Source organism: Falco punctatus, assembly GCF_963210335.1.
Source record: "Falco punctatus genome assembly, chromosome: 1".
NCBI classification, from domain to species: Eukaryota; Metazoa; Chordata; class Aves; order Falconiformes; family Falconidae; genus Falco; species Falco punctatus.
In genome coordinates, this window is record NC_137580.1 from 122,002,209 (window position 1) to 122,020,568 (window position 18,360).

At 40.8% G+C, this 18,360-nt stretch overlaps 2 protein-coding genes and 1 long non-coding RNA gene across 13 annotated transcripts in view; 1 reads left to right on the plus strand and 2 right to left on the minus strand.

Moving 5' to 3' along the window:
- The window catches only part of TOM1L1 (target of myb1 like 1 membrane trafficking protein), a 323,891-nt gene extending 311,283 nt beyond the window's left edge, over positions 1-12,608 (plus strand). For 8 of the 10 annotated variants that reach the window (XM_080394537.1, XM_080394531.1, XM_080394539.1 and 5 more), the window contains 8 exons: positions 3,443-3,576; positions 5,994-6,054; positions 7,550-7,667; positions 8,530-8,626; positions 9,123-9,183; positions 10,084-10,171; positions 10,453-10,525; positions 11,495-12,608. In XM_080394537.1, the coding sequence (XP_080250663.1) occupies positions 3,443-3,576; positions 5,994-6,054; positions 7,550-7,667; positions 8,530-8,626; positions 9,123-9,183; positions 10,084-10,171; positions 10,453-10,525; positions 11,495-11,558 (696 nt within the window). In that variant the 3' untranslated portion in view covers positions 11,559-12,608. Of the gene's footprint in view, positions 1-3,442; positions 3,577-5,993; positions 6,055-7,549; positions 7,668-8,529; positions 8,627-9,122; positions 9,184-10,083; positions 10,229-10,452; positions 10,526-11,494 lie in introns of those variants that run through there. The other 2 variants (XR_013929293.1, XM_080394532.1) reach the window with 2 other exon arrangements.
- On the minus strand, positions 7,508-9,251 carry LOC308066843. Of its 2 annotated transcripts, none has more exons than XR_013929341.1 (2): positions 8,877-9,251; positions 7,508-7,724 (listed from the first exon to the last, which is right to left on the minus strand). It is a non-coding gene; the product is annotated as an uncharacterized lncRNA (long non-coding RNA). The 2 variants fall into 2 exon arrangements; XR_013929342.1 differs by having other exon boundaries at positions 7,508-7,747.
- Positions 12,609-14,610: 2,002 nt separating the features above from the next.
- COX11 (cytochrome c oxidase copper chaperone COX11) lies at positions 14,611-16,884 on the minus strand. Its single transcript, XM_080394653.1, has 4 exons — positions 16,540-16,884; positions 16,308-16,463; positions 15,454-15,579; positions 14,611-14,936 (listed from the first exon to the last, which is right to left on the minus strand). The coding sequence occupies exons 1-4, from the start codon at positions 16,867-16,869 to the stop codon at positions 14,754-14,756; spliced, it is 795 nt and encodes a 264-aa protein (XP_080250779.1). The 5' UTR covers positions 16,870-16,884; the 3' UTR covers positions 14,611-14,753.
- Positions 16,885-18,360: the final 1,476 nt, after the last annotated feature.

The following is an 18,360-nucleotide window of genomic DNA, read 5'->3' on the forward strand; positions in this document are numbered from 1 at the left end:
TTGGTTTGGTCAAAGTTGATTTTAAAATATGTTGTATCCTTTCTTTTAACATCTGGATTCAGATTGCCAGATGGAATCCAACAATAGGTTTCTGTCTCTGGTTTTACTTGGCTTTCTTTTGTCTTTTTCACCTTCCCCTGACATCTAGACAGTCAGGAAAGGACAATACAGCTTGCAATGCAGATTTAAGCTCTAGGGAATTCCAAGGGCAAAGGAATTTCATAATGGAGCGTTCTCTGTTAAGCATGTTCTGTCAAACAGCCCGGAGAACATTCCAGTTGAACGCAGTTGCCTTGTGGGAAAACGCATGATGACACAGTCTGTCATATCCGTCCTGGAGTTTTCAGTGCTCACTTTATTATTACCAGTACCTTAAAGGCAGACTGAAGGCCAGTGTGGAATATAAAGCATTGGTTTTATGTGCGTGACCTCAAAGACTGGGAGCTTGCTGTGCTATAGATGAATCCATGTGCTCTTAAAGCGTAGCCTGAAGGAGATGTATTGCAATAGTCCAGTTTAGATTTGACAGTGAATGTACAGGTGTTCTTCTTCCTATGATGTTGTTTCTTCATCTTGCTCGTGCTGCATTTTCTTTTTTAGAAATTAAAAATGCAGAATTACTTTAGTATTTCAACAGTGACCTATATCAATGTACATTTTTCTGTTTCTTATTGTCTGCAAGAATTTAAAAGGCTTTTATCACATCCTTCTCTTTCTAAATTTACCTCTGAACTTCTGTGATGAGGAAGCATTTTGGTAATTTGTCAGCATTAAATGTGTTGGAGATCTGATCTAATATTTACAACCCTTTGGTGTGCTTCTCTTGCCCAGCTGAGTATTTCTCCTTTGCAAGGAACCCGTACCGGGTGCTGTTGGTTTGCCTTCAAGGTCATGGTGTTCAGCTGTGTCCATTCATGGATTGGTTTACCACTGGAGCTGAGATATGGAGACAGAGCACCAGTTTGCCACTGTCTCTCATCTTTAATGACAGGCAGCGCTGCTGGTCTGGGGGAACCAGATAGGAACCAGATGCAATCCGGTTTTGCTCCCCTGGAAGTGCCTCGCATCTCCAACACTGTCTTTTTTGCAGAGGTTTGTGGAGCTACAAATGCAAGGAGGGAAGGGCCTAAGAAGCAAAGGTCTGAGCAGAGTAGGCTTTAAACACAAGCAAATAGCTGTTGCAATAGATTGCAGAGGGCTGGCTTTGCCTGCAGTAAAAGATTGACTATAGGTTGTTCCAGCAAAGGACACCACCTAAGCAGCTAATCTATGGCGGTTCTATGCACAGTACCTAAATTCTGTAGTGCTACTGCCACCAGGGAGGCTGCCAAGGTGCAAACTGGCCTTGATGACTTAAGCAGCCAGTGAAAGATACACCAGGTAGGAGAATACACTGGTTTAATATATACGGCCACCTCTGTCCAGTCCATGACAAGGTAAGTGTTTCTGGCTGCGGAACAGGAGCGGTATGTCTGTATGTCTTTCCTTTCCTGTCTCCCGCTGTAGCCCCTTCTGCATGTGGGTGCACAGATTAGGTTGCCCACGGTAAACCAGTGGATTCTTAATTGACACTCCCAGTAATAAAATTTTTGGCAAAAGTCTGAGGACAGGGTGTGGAGTTCCCATTTGTGGGAGAGTGACTGAAAACTCATTCCTTCTATGCTAATTTCACTGTTGTTCTTTCTGTTGTTTTCGAGCGTGGCTGGCCTGTTCCTTTAACAATGTTTAGTGTTTCTTTTTGGTTTTGGATCTACCTGGATTGCTTGGATTAGGCTTTTGTTGTCGGAGAACAAAGTCCTTCATTAAAAGCTGCTTGTTTAGGCTTTGAGTGAGTTGGAGACATTAATTTCAGTCTTTCTGATTATCTGGAGTCTTTCAATAAAAACTGTAACAGGGTAAACGTGATCAGTGCAACATATTTTCAGTCCTGTAGCTTCATTAGTGGCTAGGCTCCTCCCTTTCTCCACCCTGTTTTGGACAAGGCTTAAGATAGGAGACCTCACTTGAAAGGCTGTGCTGGCTAGGAACAGTAGTTAAAGGGTAGCTAAAGCTCCGGATCAGCCAAGAAGATAACAAACTTTTGTACTGGGCAGTGAGTAGCCATACTTGAGGGACATGCAGGAATCTGAGTCCGGATCATCAGCTGGTAAGAGTTAGCACAAATTCCATGGAATTGCTGATGATTGTTATACCAGCTGGTAGTCCATCATTCTAAAACTCCCATTTTTTCAAAACATGAGTGCATGCATCGTCGTGGGTCAGAGCAAAGCCTAGCAAATTTGTGCTTGGAATGAGTGTCTCAATTTTCTTTTCTATTGAATATTAACATCTACAAAACTAGGCTGCCTGTACAATGGAATCATAAGAAATACATGCCTTTTTTTTAAATGCAGATCAGGTAGTAAAGTGTGGAGTTGGAGAGGTTTTATATTTAATTACTTGCATTACACTGAATAATTTTTTGTGTGTTTTATCCTTGGCTATGAAGATACAGTACTGAAAGGTACAGTACTCTGTAATCCTTATGCAGATTTGGCAAAAGGGTGCAAAATTTCTTTTTACAAAAATAAAATATTTACCTGAAGAGTATGTTTTTTGAGGAAAAATCATATCACTTTGAAAATACTACCCAGAGCAATTTTTTAATAGCAGCGTGCAAATAGAGTAATTTTTCCCCTTAAGCGGAGCCAGTCAGCATTTGCACATGCACTGCAGGGGGGGAAAGTGTTGGCTGAGTTGAAGTTCCTGTTGCTAAAGAATTTGGTTCTTTGAACATGCAAAAGCTGTAATGGAGAGGAATATAAATAAGCTATCTTCCATTTCAACTGGCAATAATGCATAATTCTGCTCAGTAAACCCTCGTAATTCTTGTATCAGCTGATTCTGCTAGGTTCGTGTTACTTTCTCAAAAAATGCAAAGATTAAGTGCATGCAAACCTCCCCTCTTAGAGGAGCAGTTAGAGGTAGAGACTTGTGTCACCGAGCACTTCTGTCCTTTAGTCTGCTATTGTCCTTTCGTCAAGCAGACATTGAACAGGATCGCAGCCATTACATCCATGTGAAGTATCCTGCTGACTTTAATCAGCTTCAAACAGGATCAAATTAAATTTGCTCTGCATCACCCAGAGGGGTCTCCGTTGTTTTGTAATTTGTAATTTAGACTTTAGAGACAGATACATCCTTAGAAATAAGGTGGGTCAAGAGGTAGGGATTGGGTAGGAGTACTGGCTGTGATGATAGGAGTTGTCAACCTGCCTTGCAGAGATCAAAGACATGAAAATTACGCTATTTGCAATGTTTGGTATGCATGCGGTTTGTAATATAAGGAATGTTACCCGTGAGTCTGCAGTGCTCAAGTGTCTTATCATTCTTCTCCAGAACTGACAAACTGGGAGACCACAGTTAAGATTTTTTTTTTTTTTTCTTCCCTTGCCTTGGGCAGAAACTATATAAGACCTGTCGGATGATGCAGGAGAGGATCATGGAATTGTTGGTGACAGTGGAGAATGAAGATGTGGTAGTTGAGTTAATACAAGTAAATGAAGATCTGAATAATGTCCTCCTGGGACATGAAAGGTAAGTAGTTGGATACATTTGGTGTCCTAACTAAATAAGCACACTTAATGGACATGGTGATCCATACATCTAATGTTGATCCTCCACAAAGAAACAGATTTTATCCTTAAATCCAGAAAAGAAACATGATTGCGAAAAGACAAAATCATCTATTTGTCTTCTCCTAAACACTTCAGAAATGGTTCATAAAGGTAGTTAGAAAACCATTAGAATGGGGTAAAACAAGTTAACAGCATAGACAGGAGATCAGATGGAAGCCCACAAACAAAAATCATTTTGGAATTTGACGTTCCTCTTTGGTAGTGCACAGTGAGTTTGTAATTAGTCTGCTACAAACCCTTTGGTACTGGTGATGGTCCTTATCTCTGTTGAGTGTATATGCTTCCAGGAAAGAATACTTGTTCTCCTTTCTAAACAAGTTTGACAGCTTTACTGCAGAAATCTGCCACAGAACAGCATTCTGCCTCATTGCGTGCCTGAGAGAGTCACTTGCTTTTCTCAACCGGATTGAAACACACTGTTCTACTTGTACAGGAGAAAATGTTTGTTTCTTTCACACGTGGAAGCACCACAGTGCTTGTGTTAACATCCGCTGTGTTTGCATATTATGTCACTGGTAGCATGACTAGATGCTAACAAACCTGAAATTAATTTTAAACTCAAAATTCCAGTTAGCCCTCAAAATATCACATGTGTACTCACAGACAGCATTTTGGTTTAATAGGAACTAGCCTTCCATGTGAAGTAGTTCATCTCCTCCATGGCTAAGAAATGTTCTAGAAATCATTATGCATCGAGTGTAATGGTTCATGATGAAATGTAGCAGATTTAAAGAATTTAGTCATCTTTTCTTTACAATCCTTTTCTGAATGCTGCATGAAAAATACCACTAGTTCTAACTATCGTGGCACAAACTTTGGGCCTAATCTTGACAACATTTAGTTTTAGTATTTTATGTCTACAGCAGTGTTGGCCTATTTTACAGTATTGCCTTGAAAAAATTGTGTGCTCACTTCTTCCTTTAGGAAGCTTTTCATTTTAGTAAAGCAAAAACGGAATTCTGTTCAGCTTCTGTAAATCCACTGAAGTCAGATGTGGGCTTACGTTTTTGTTACGACTGACAGATACTGGCAAGGCCAAGAACCTGTTGAATAGTAGCTTGTGGGTATAATTCAACAAATTCCTTATGAAGGACTCACCTGGTGATTGAAGGAGCAGTTAATTTGCCATTGTGAAACTGGACAGAAAACTACTGCGTTTTAGGACTGTAATATTATGGTTTATATGTAATGAGTCTTCCTGGGTGCAGATGTGTTGCACTTAAGTTGGTATGTATTGCAATGGATTTGATTAGTTTGTTGCAGAGAGGGTTTGTTCTTTGAAACTCCCTCTGTACAGTGAGGTGTGTAAAGGACAAACTGATATTAACTAGTTGCATCTGTTTCATACTGTGTGTATTGTTTGAAGAGAAATCACGCTGCATTCTCTGTTTCTGATTATTCGCGTAGAGTCCAAATTAAATCAGGTATCAATCACCACTGTGGGAGAAACTGGCCTCATGTATGTAACGATGACACCCTCTAGTGGCTTTAGCAACTCTTCAGGTCTTTCTGCATTTCAGATAAATGTCAGATAAATGGTTTATGTTTTGCAGTTGTAAAGGGTTGTTTTTTTTTTTCCTTTTGTTCCTCCCTGCATATATATTATGGTTGTGGGCCCCACCAGCATGGTAACCCTGAGAAGCAAATGGAGTTGTACAGACAGCTTCATGTCCATACCACCAGGGGCTCTTACTCCTGAAACACATTGGCCTTATGGATGTCGAGTATCACTTGACTGGATCTCCTCTGGACCCACTGTAGCACTGTTACAGCTTCTAACACATACTTACATAGGTGGATTTTTTGGTTTCCATATATTTTTTTTTAAAAAAAACTATTCCAAATGGCTGAACTACTGAGAGGGCTGTATACCAGGATAGGTGTGTGGTTTGTCCTGAGGTGGTAGGAGGGAATGTGGGGACCTCTGAGGACAGAAACTTCCTGGGATTTGGTTATAGGTGTTCTGGTCAGAAGGGGTCAGATTTGGCACAGTGCGTGTTCATAGTTACCCATCTGGCGTGAACAGAGGCAGACTTTATTGTCAGCTGTGCCTCGGTTTTGTTTTGGAAGGAACAGATGGCTGTCTCCAAGATCAAACTTTTCTGTTAGTGTAGGTCATCAGAGGACCACAGTCCTGGAGAAGAGAGGGTCAAATTGCTAGTGCAGAGACAAGTGCCCCAGAGAAAAGCATCTGTAGTGCTTGTTTGGTGCCTCTAGAGTCTTCTGATAATCAAGCTTTGATCACAACTGGTTTCATATTCTTAGGAGTGACATCACAGGTATATGAGTGAACATTTAACTCTGCAACTTCAACAGGTTCTCTCGAAACAGAGTCCGGTTTTTGGAGAATCAGAGAATACAACGTGAACGCACAGAGGTAAGTCATTATAGATGAACTCGTGAGCTGCAGGACTGTAAACATTCCATTTTCTGTTCATGATGAAAAATGCAGTTTTGGTATGTGCAGAATTTTATTCTCTAGTTGAGAGGTACAGGAGACAACAGGCTGATACTAGTCATCGATTATTTTCTAAAGTCTCATTTGCAGAATTTCATGCAAATTCATCTAACTAAAGTAGCAAATAATGTCAAGTCTAAGGTGGAAGCTTGGTCAGGAAAAATGAGAGACAGACACCTATGCAGATACTGGTTTATGACCTCTGCGGCTAAGCACCATTATCTGCCATATACAAAATGAGGAGGCATAACATTTCTTTTAATTTATTCCCTGTTAAGCATATATAGGCTGAAATATTATTACACTATCAGAATTCACTATTACTGATGTTTTTTCTGAGTCAGAGCTTTTTCTGAATTGTGACTATTGGCTTGTAGCAATTCTTTAATGATTATCCTTTATTGATTGATAATTATGGTTGTTAATTATATTGCCTAAAGTAGTTTTGCACGTTTCAGCTTCTGCTAAGCCATAATTGTATAGTCATCTAGGACTCAATATGAAAATGACTGCATTGGAAATGCTGAAATAGAGCTGACAATTATTAAAAAAAGATAGAAGATGATCTTGTTTTCCTTGAAAAGCCACTATTACTACATTCTGGTTATGTAGGTGGATGTTTTTGCTTGATGGGTGCTCTGTTGGATTAGTTAATAGTCCAAATGGTGCAGTCTGTGCATTTTTATATTACTCAGCAGTCTTCAAGTTTAAAATGCATCATCTTTTATTTATTTATTTTATTTTAATCTGGTGTGACCAAACCTGTATGATTCAAGCAGGTGGTTTTATTAAACTCTTTTGTTGGCTACATTTTTAATTCTAACACATTCATAGAAGAAACAAAGGGAGCCCTTTTCTGTGTCCTAGGAAACATTGTTTTGATTTTGAACTTCTCCGATCTAAAACAGGACTGGGGGAAAAAAAATCTCGCCTTAGTATGTATCAAATCTCAATAATACAAATAAGTAGCATGAAAATAATTGCACAGGATCAATCAGAAGATTGATACCAAGCCTGTATCTAAACAAGCTCATGATTGCTCAACTGCTTTTTAGAACTGAGTCTGTTCTATTTCCTATTTCAGAATTGGTTTTCTTCATTTTTTTGAAATAGCAAACTTGCTGAAACTGATCTTTTCTGGAAAGCATTTCTTGTTTCATTAGCTATCTTTCACACATACGTGCACACAAGTATCCTGGTCTTCTTTCAATCCTGCCAGTTTTTATTTTATGATATTCACTATGTTATTGTGATATTCATTATATTATTATGATACTAAGTTTATATTCTGTGAAAATAGCAATTTGTTTAAAACTATACAAGTTCCTTTTAAAAAACAACAAAACAACAAAAAAAAAAAACCACAAAAAAAAAAAACAAACCCAAACAACTTTATTCCTTTTCAAATGCAAAGCTGTACAGGAAACAGCCATCTGCTCCCTCAAGTGATCTGCTTGACCTGTCCATAGATTCTCCATCTCCTACCTCAGCAGCGGTGCAGACCGACTCTGCAGTGTCTCCTTCGGGCCTTAGTAAGTGATGAATGCACGTTTTCCTTGCAGTGTTTTCCTAATGCAAACCAACAAAGCCTAGTGGAGGAATCAAGAAGTTCCTTGTAAGAAAGAAAACAAAGACAGTCCTTAACTTTACCTTAAATCTCCTTAAAAGGAGCATTGATGTGTGTACATAGGAAAAAAATGTAAGGTAGTATGAAGTTCCCTGTAATTTGTTTACAGTGGAAGCAACAATCTTTTTTTCCCCTGTTATGTAAATTTGAACAGTAGAACAAGTTCTGTTTTCTATTACAGTGAAGCCTTTAAGACAGTCTGGTAGTTGCTTGTTCTGTAGGTTTGGAAGAAAAAAGCACAGATATGCTCTTATCATACCTTCTTGATGGCCAAGCTTTTTTCAGGAGGCACTCAGTGTTAAAAACAGCTCGCTTTGAGAAAGGTACTCATCTCCTCTAACTCTAGATAGACTTCTTTCATAGTCAAGAGGAGTGTGAAATCTCCTACCTTTGGTACCCTAAATTACTGTTTGCAGAAGTCCCTACCTTACCCACCCCAGGGGAGTCCCTACACTGAAGTTAAAGGTGTGAATGTCCCCCCAGGAATAAATGCCTATAATTCCATTCTCATCTTTTAGAAATAGTGGAAAGAGTTTTAAGTGGCATCTACTGTGTATAACACTACTGATGTTGTTCTGATATTTTAAGGAGATATATTGCACGTAATACCTTCTCAGAGTTATTAAAATTCTGCCTTTCATGTGATAAACAGCAATTCATTTCAGATTCTTTAGATGCCTTCCAAACAAAGCTTGACTCTTTCAATGTTCATAGTACAACATTTGCTTAATGTTTAAATGATCATTAATTATTGCTTTGAATTTCAGATTGCATATCTGCACACCCTGAAGATAAAAACAGGCATCATCCATCTATTTATCCACAGCTAGATTTAGCACCTGCTACAAAAGCTCAGCAATTTCCGTGAGTAATCTCTTACCAAAGACAGATAACCAATGTTCAGAGGTATTAGTACTTCATCTAATTAATACTCAGGTATTAGTAATTAATCTAATAGTTTATAGAAAGCTCTGAGACCACAGATGTACTGTTTGTACAGATTACTCCAGTAAAACAAGTGAAAACTACCTGTGTACTAGATGTTGCTTAACATGCTTAGAAATACGCTACTACTGCAGCACTGTTTAATCATAGCTCAACAGTCAGAACATACCTGAGAGAGAAATGATTTTCTGCTTGAGTGTTGCCAATACTGCAGTGAAAGGGAGAAACAGATGAATTGTACAGGTCAATAGGGAGAGTTTAAGGCAGGTGTCCTTGTAGTTCCCTTCCTTCTATCTGTGCTGCACTCAGTTGTGACGTAAGGTAAAAACAGACCAGCAAAAAAACCCAAAGTAACAATCAGAATATATAGTTTTTGTAGTTTCTCAGTTACTTTCAATGTATTACTCTCTCCTAGATTTGCAACTGAAACACAAAATACTAGTGTAAGCAACCCAGCTGGACATTCATATAGCAATGTGAGTAACACTCATGTTCAGAATAATCATTCTTTGCTGGCAACTGTCAAAATGAGAACTGTTTGGATTTACCCCAACTGCTGTCCAAATGGGATGCAAAGATCTGTTCTGTGGCCCTTCTCCATACATCAGGGAACACTCTGCATTTGGTGACCAGGCCAACTTTTCTCTTTTGATACCACAGATGCTAATATGAAAGCATATTTCTGGGGTCCAGCACAATCTCAGGGGGGGGTTGCAGAAAGCAAAATACAAACTGTTATTTGTACTGACATTGTTGCTGTGTGAAGGAACAAGGGGAGATCACCTGCTGCCATTATGTGATTATGGTGTATTTGCTATCTCAAAGATACTAAAAAAAAAACCCAAACCAAGCCCGCTACCCAAAAAACAACCCACCACCACCGCCAAAAAAAACCCACACCAAAAACCTCAAATGCTTAAAAACCAAGTACAGTGCAGGACAAATGGCATATGCTGCAGACCTAAGACCTGTGACAGGAAGAATGCAAAAAAACATAAAGGGGCTTTGAGATAATGTTATGCATTTGAATGCTATTCTGTGGTAGGCATTATGAAATTGAAAAGATGAGAAGCAGACTCCAAACACACGCATATTTCCCATTTTAAACCGCAAGTAAAAGCAGGTATCTATTGTAAGTACTGTGGCCTTTGAGTCTGTGTAGTGTAACAAATTACAGAGAAGTAAATCATACAAATGTGCTATAGATAATAACTAAAAAGATGTTTTGAACTGTGTGTGGAGAATGGAGATTAATCAGACTGGTAACTGTTGACCTTAGAATATATTTGCAGTAGTCTGAAAGTCTAAAGATAAGTCAAACCAGTTCTCTCTCATATAACAATCCACTTATGCACCGTTTTGCTTGATGTCCTTAGCTGGCAACTCTTTTAAGCCCAGTGCCTCTGAATCCAGTAAATCTGCAGACTGGACATACTACATCATTAAACGGACAGTCACTAGCAGGTAAGAAGTACTGCAGACCACCTGACTGTCGTGGAGATGTATTTTTTTGTGTTGGTTACATAATGGCTGTCAAAGACTAGGACCAGCAACAGACAGACAGAATCTGATATTGCTTACGGCTTCTCTTAGACATGTCTGTCCATTTTAGCATTTAAAGCAACTAGATACAGAGGAAGTAATTTGCGATTTTCAGGAAGATGCAAAAAAGTAACACGCAGTAAGCACACATTTCATTTACATTTAATTCACATCTGGATGATCTGACTGTCTTTATTCTTCAGCTGCATCAAAGAACAAGTCACAATCACCTCATTACTACAAAATAATGGAATTTGATCCCTTGGCTCCTACTGAGTAAGTAACTTTTAAAATAGATAATACATGGGTTTTGTAGGTGCCAAAGGCAAGGCTTCTGAGATGGCTTTTTCTTCTGAGTGAGAAAACAGACTACACTATTTAGACTGAGTTAGTTGCCCAACTGGATCGTCAGTATACATAATGTACAAAATGCACCCACTCTTTTCTTCCAATATTTCTGGCATAACCCATTAAGGAATAAACTCCTGTAGTGTGTTCATTAAACAGCATCTGTAAAAATGGTGAAGTAATGCTGTGTCAAAAACTGAAGTCCTATCCAGCGATTAGAAAAGGTGCATAAAACACAGTAACGGTCCTGCTGGAGGAAGCTGATGGACACTTCAACACAGGTGGTTCTGGAGGAAGGTAACCAAAGTAATTCCTGTTCCCAGCAATCATGATTTTTAAGAATGTTGTTCTACTGCATATCAAGAAAATCCTCAATTTAAATATAAACTGCAGAAGAGAATGGATGCTGGGACTCTCTAAAGGGTCAAATGGTCAGCCAGAAAAGTACTATGAAACTAAGTGGATGGCAGAACTCTCCTTTCTACCAGTAAACTGCAAAAAATCCGAGTCATCTACACAAAATTTATTTCTGTGGAACCATTGAATTCTGAGGTAGAAAAATTCAATAAAGTTTTAATTATGTTTTTTAACTAGTGCAGTAATTGCATGCCACGTGGCTTGCTTGCCATTTGTGTTTTGCAGTCCTGTTCCCAAACTTCATTTAATCAAAAGTGACAATGTCCAGAGGTGTCTCATTAAATGTATAATCCCAGAGACACTGTGGGATTGGCTCTTTGTTTCCATGGAAACCTGGGCATCCTGCAGCTGATGCTGCTCTGTTAGGCAAACACTCTTGGCAGTTCATGCCTGGGCAGGATTTAACTGGTGCATTTTATCAAAGTGAAGCAACTGTGATGTAGAAGTCTCCTAGAAGTCTCCCTGTTTCTCTTCTTCCAGAGCTGTTTATGAAGAAATTGATGATGTGCTGAAGACTGAAGTTAAAAAGAATACAGGATGCTGAAGGCTGGGGTGAAGTCTTCTGCTAAACGCCCTTTATTCTCTGGTGCTGGTCCTGTGCAGTGCTTCCGATAATGTACAAGTGAATAACAGAATGAGTTTTGTATTTTGACACAACAAACAATAAGTATTAGAACACTAAACTGTGTGGAAGCTGAAAAACTCTTGGATCTACACCTTGATCATTTGTCCTAAATGCTCAATTGTGTATTCTTCAAGGTGACTTGCATAATTATTTTTGACGTATTTTGGAGGCCTTTAAAACGATTTCCAGATTCACTTGTGCATGAATTAACCCTTGACACCTGACACAAGTAAATAAAAAAGCTGTTATGTTTACAGAAGCTGCAGAATCCAGTTTCTGTTTTGGCCTTATTGCTCTCTGTGTTAATCTCCCTAGAAATTTATAAGGGGTTTTTCATATATTTAGGACTTCTCTAAAATTGGGCCCCTGGATAGATGTCTGAAGACGTGCAGTGTTACTCTCCTACATTCATATTCTGAATACAGATTTTGTTTTCCTCCTGCAGTATAGTTGGATTTTTGTCCTGGTAAGAACCTGAGGTGAGACATGAACTGCTGTCATCCATGACTAACAGAACAGAAAAAAACCCTTCTTGTTCCTGTGTTGTTGTTGCTTTTATTTACTCAATAAATACTGGAGGGGGATAAGTAATTTCTTTCAGTGTTCCTGCCCTGCAGAAGTGGTTCTGGTGAAGGAAAAAATAATTATCTACAATGCAGATGAGCAATAGTTATCCATTTATTTTAATCAAGCGGTTTAACTCTGTTAATAAGTTTTGTCTTTTAATATTTGAAGTGCCTTATCTATTTTCATGCTGAATGTAAAGTGTGCACTTTAATAGGTATAGTTCTCTGAATTTATAATTGATATAAAATTTGAGAACTTAGTTCATGTTCGTAGCTGATAAGCAATTTTTTGATGAAATATGCATTTTAAATGTTAACTGTTTAAGCAATAAGTTCTCAGTCAGTTTTGCAATTTTTGTAGCATATAATTCCAAATAAAAGCAAACACTTACTGAGAAGTTAACCGCCATCACTTCTTGAGTTTTTTTGAGGACATGCGTATTCCATGAAATACCGAACACAGATAGTATTGGAAGTATTTTAGTGTGAATTCATGGAGTTTCATTGCATAGTTAGCAATTTGGCAGTCTGCTGTAGGACCATTAGAAGACCTTCTATCAGATACACAACCTTGAAGAAGTTTGCAGGGTTTGTAAGCAGAAGTGACAAGGTAAGCTGCTTTATTATTTTTCATGTATTTGCCATGTTTTAGACAGCAGCCTGAGAAAACTGCTGAAAATAGGATTTGAGGTGGATCAATTTTTTAAATTTTTTTTTTCTTTCCTTTCTTCCCTACAGCTGAGTTGTATTGATAAAACCCTAGGACACTGAAGTGTAACAAATTAAAAAGGCTCTTTCAGTATGGCAATCCGTAATGGGTGTCTGCTAACTAAACTTTGCTGTACTTACAGAAGCAAAATGGTCACAGAAAGGGAACTGGCTAATTGTTGAGGTTAGGAAGCTTGTTTTATAGCTGGAACGTGCTTAGTATCTGTGCAAACTTGGGCTTTCAAACTTGAGCTTTCAAATTTGAGAGAAGACACACTTTTTATGAAATTTGCACCTGGCAGAGGGATATTCCTTTTCTTTTGAAGCATGTGGCCAGAATAAAGCACTATGTGGAGAACTGATATAATCAGTTCAGCTTTCAAAAAGACAATGGGCTAAAGACAACCCAGGTAAGAATTACTTTTTTTTTTTTTTTTCTTCCCTAGCCTGGATTCAAAGATTTGCCTTGATTTTTATTTTTTTCCCCTGAAGCATAATTGGAGTTATAGTTTATAAAGCTTGCTGCTATCTTCATACAGATGTATTTCACTTGTGTGGGCTCCACGTGTTCTGCTGAATAAAAATGCATTAGAAAGTTGAAACAAAAAGTGTTAAAACTTTCATGTCAGGTCTTCACTGTATTAATGTCATCCAGAATCTATTTAAACACACACAACTGGTACAGTAATGTATTTTAAAGATAGTATCCATTTATCTTCAAAAAAGCAGGTTTTAAATTACTGTATACAAACATAATTGAGACTAAAGTGACTGTAAGTTATTTCTGATATACCCATTGCCTTTTTAGAGTCCAGACACACCAACAGTAGTCTTTATTAGATCTCATCTGCTGAAAGGGGTAGAAAGAACTGGCATATGGGATGAGATACTGGGCTGTCTGAAAATGAGTAGGTCACTTAAACTTGCTCTGCAACTTGCTTCTCGTTTGCAGAGCTATGATAAAAGTGTTATTATCCCTACAGATAATGACCAAAAGTTACATAAATACAGGCTTACGTGTTCTGATGGTAAACATAGTACCTATGAGTACCTCTGAAAAACTGATAGGCTGCCGGGCAGGCTTTGTGGGGCTTAACCTCTGAATGAGGCTGATTTCCTTCTGGGTTTTGATGTTAATTCATGCTGTTAATTGAGCCTGCAATTTAGCACAGTTGTTTATGTGCTGCCTCTCCCTTCTACGCGTTTCATACATAAGCTGAGCCTGTCTCTGTGTAGAGGTGCCCAGCATACGGCCCTCTGCAGAGTGGAAGAGCAGTCATTAGCAGTACAGACATTTTAAATTAGTTGAACACAACATTGAAATTTGAAGATAGTCTTTCTAAATGAAAACCATACCACAGATCTGATGTGCTTACACTTAAATTACTGTTCCTCATTCAAATTATAACAGTTCTAGAGCAATCTGCTCTTACCAAATGAACTACTGATTCAGTAATAATTCGACAGGGTGCATCATATTCTGAATCATCACATCCTCCTGTGCCACAGGAGTGTTACATAGCAATACAGTCTAGTCTTACAATATTCAGCCAACACATATCATCTTACAAAAGATGTCTTGAGAAAACCTCTCTTCCAGCAACAGTGTTCCCTTCTATTGTCTGATGAAGAAATAATATTCCTAAGAAATAATATTCCAACTACCTAAGTTTGGATTTTTAAAAAGAAATACACCCTTTCATAACAACACCACGTACCCGTGGTGGTTTAATAATATAATTTCATATTACACAGTACTCTGCAGTTATTCCTTCCATGGAAAAATGGTTTTGAAACTGGTAGTCAGGTAGCAGAAGTCAAATTGTGTAGAGTTTGCCCATTACTGATATCCAGGAAGTGGTAATTTCTGTCCTTCCTTTGCTTCAAAAAAAGTGTAAGAGAGGGTGATCAAATCAACTTTAGCCATCTTAGGGTCCTCTACAAATTCTGGATCAATGTAGAAAAAGACAGGCATGTCCACTTCCTCGTGAGGATTTAATCGCTGTTCTTCAAAACAAAAACACTGCAGAGGGGAGGAAAAAAACACTTGAACAATTTGACAACAGCAGCTATGGTAAACTTTCTCTGCCAACACGAGAGAAAGCTTCATCTTTTAAAATCTACTCTCATTGATCTACAAGTGTACATCTCAAATCAAGGGAGTGAGCAAGCACAGGAGCAACAACACAGCAATTCTGTTCCTCTTGTGTTATGGGGGCGGGGGAAATAGCTTTTAATGAATGTGCAAATGTACAAATTGGCCAGGCTAGTTCACACTGTTACCATCTGCCCTTAAAGTCAGTGGTATTAATCATCATACATTTGGGAACTTCTCTAATTGGACACGTACTGCAGCTTATGAAGACAGTAAGGCCAAGAACGAACTGATGCACAGTCATGTGAAAAAATCAAGCTGTTTTCTTAAAATGTTGGCATACAAAGAATGGGATCCAGGAGTAAAATGAGGCAAAGTTATTTAATGCATAACTACTGTCATTCCGTGTAGAGGAAAATGTAATCTTTGCTTTGTCCACACTTACTTGTATTTTATTGAAATACTGTCCTGCTTCAAAGGGTATGACGTTGTAGGTAGAGATTCCAATTACTGGTTTGTCAGTAGGATTTTTCGCTTTATAAAACGCCAGTGCGGTCTCTCCTGGTACCACCTGCATAAAATAATTGCACAGTGATTTTTTTTTTATTTTTTTTTTAATTTGCTGCAGCCCACCACCCCTCAGCGTTCTTTAGACTTAAACTGAAACTAGTTCATTTTCTCTTTTGCCATTTCAAATTGGTTACTTCGCTACTTGACAAATATTTTGCTTATATACAACTCACCCCTCTTCAAAATTAGAAGCATCAATAATGTCGTTTGTGTGCATTTTTAATCTTAACCAGTTTTCCATGAGAATTCTATTACTGTCAGTAGTTTAGCAGCATATAGAGCTTGAATATGCCCTTGTATATACAGTTTGAGGTTATTTTTTCAGTATTGGGCTCAGTAATTAAGCAAGCATGACTTGTTGAGTTTTTTTATTAAGAACTAGTTTTGAACAGTGACGTTACATTAGAATGATTGGTTGGGGGTTTTTTTTCCATGTAAGAACAGTCCTACAAGAACAGGGGCCAGCAGAGAAAGAAACCCCCCCCCCCCAGGTTTAGATATAGTGTAGCTGTCTATCTCTGTGTAAATATATATGCACACATGGACTTGATGGCATCTATATGTATATAACATAAGGTGTATATGTAAATATGCTTTTTGCTGGCCAGCCTGTTCTGGCAGTTTGCTGGGATGTAGGGGGGTAACACCCCGCCGGCAGCAGGAGCTCGCCTCCTCCCGCACCGGGGCCGCAATCCGCGGCGCCTCCCGGGCCCGTACCCCCCCACTCACGTAGATTTCACTCTGCTGGGGTCGGAATTCCCACTGGATGCTGGCGTGCACGTCCGCGTTGAAGGTGACCCTGAGGCGGCGGTGCCGCACCGGCTCCATGGTAGCGACTCGCTCCGCGCCGCTGCCGGCGCCCGTGGTGCCGCCCAGCCCGGTGGCCTGGGGGAGAGGGGAGGCGGTGAGCGGCCCCGCCGGGCTGCGCGGCGGCGGCGCGGCGGGGCCCGGCCCGGCCTACCTGGCAGTAGAGGCGGTAGAGCGGCACGGCCGCGTAGGACATGCCCACCATGCCCACGGCGGCGGCCGCGATGTAGGCCAGCGCCGACCGGTTCCGGTGCCGCCACTCCTCCTCCTGCCGCCGGGTGAAGGGGTTGGAGCTCCGCAGCCCGCGGGCCCCCCGCGGGGCCGAGGCCGGGGCCGGCCCGCCCGCCGCTGCCCAGTGCCCAGCCTCCCGCGGCGGCGCCCACCCGCCCGCACGGCCCGGCGGCCGCAGCGCCCAGAGCGGGCCCCGCGCCCCGGGCAGCCGCAGCGCCCCGCAGCGCGCCCAGCCCCCCCCGCACAGCCCCATGCCCCCGCTGCCGCCGCGCCGCTCGGGGCGCCGCAACTCTCGCGAGAGGAGGCGGCGCGGCTGTCCGGCGCCGTGAGGGGCGGGAGCGCTGCCGCCCGGGCCTCCCTGCAGAGCGGCGCTGAGGCGCCCGTCAGGCCCCGCCGGTTGTCCCTCCCTCCGTGCCTCGCTCCCGCCCCAGCCGGGCCGCTCGAGCCGTAGTTTGCGTGTCGAGGTAACTGTCGCAGCCCCGGAGGTCGGCGGGTTGTGCCGGGCTGGCGGCCGTGGCGGGCCTCGGCCGAGGGGGCCTGGGCGGGCCGGCGCCAGGCGCCACAGTGCGGTAACGTAGGGAGGCAGGGCCCGGAGGGGGCTTCGGGCCTTTGCCCTCGTGCAGGTCTCCCTGGGCTGTAGGCACTGGCACCGGTATTTTTTTAAATTATTATTTATTTTTTCCCGCCCAGCGGTGCTGTGGTTCAGGTTCAGTTCCATTTCGCTGTGCTGTGTGCGGATTTGGGTTGGGTTGGGCACAGGCTCTGGCAGTGCTGCAAAGTGATGGAGCACACCTGTATCTCTGGGACAGTAGTATCTCTGGGACAGGCAGGGTCAGGCGAGTTCTCAAACACGGGCTTTGTTCGCAGTCCCATCCGCTCTGTTAAACTTCTGCAATGCTTGAATTTCTTGTTTTAAGAGCAGTGCTCTGCTCTTGTGCTGGTTCCAGTAACACGAACCATGTAGTGACTGATAGTGACTGACGGCTCTGGATGCTGCTTCATCTTCCCTTTACATGTGTGGAGCAAGAGAATGATGGAGCCCAGAGCAAAGCAACGTTCCGGTCTTTCCCTCTGTATTTATGTGGTGGGTTTTTTCATCCTTTAGCAAGAGAGCTGAATTTTTTTTACTACAGGAAAATCTGTGGTATTCCAAAGTGAAGTCACATTTTTTTTCCTGTAGAAATACAGACCTGAAGGAATTGGTCAATATGTTTTTTTGTGGAGGGTGACACCATGCACTTAGGGACCCTACCTGATTTTGGCCCAGGTAGCATGTCGCTGGCACCCACGGCCATCTCTTGCCTTGCTGCTGATACAAACAGGTTTTGCATTACTTTTGCAGTAATTTTTCAAATGATGGTAGCTCTGTACATTTAGGACTGTATTTCTTGTCTACCTGTTGAATGTGCTAATAAAAACACAATGTGAATTACTTGAGGTTTGCTATGTTAGTGGTATGTAACTCTTATTTTGCATGTAACTTGGCCTATATTTTACATATTTCACATGAGAATTCCATAGGCATTGAATACTAGACAGTAAGTTTAAAAGATGTGAGAAAACAAGACGCACAAAACACCTTACCATGTTCAAAACAATGTATCCTCCCCCAAGGTATCTTAGCTGGAAAAAAGATAAGATTTTGGTTTTAGCAGTTGCATTACTTTTTTCATGGAATTGTAATCACAGTTACTTCCGTTGTTTTTTTTAGAAGATTTTTATCACAGGGGGTTCAGATTTACCC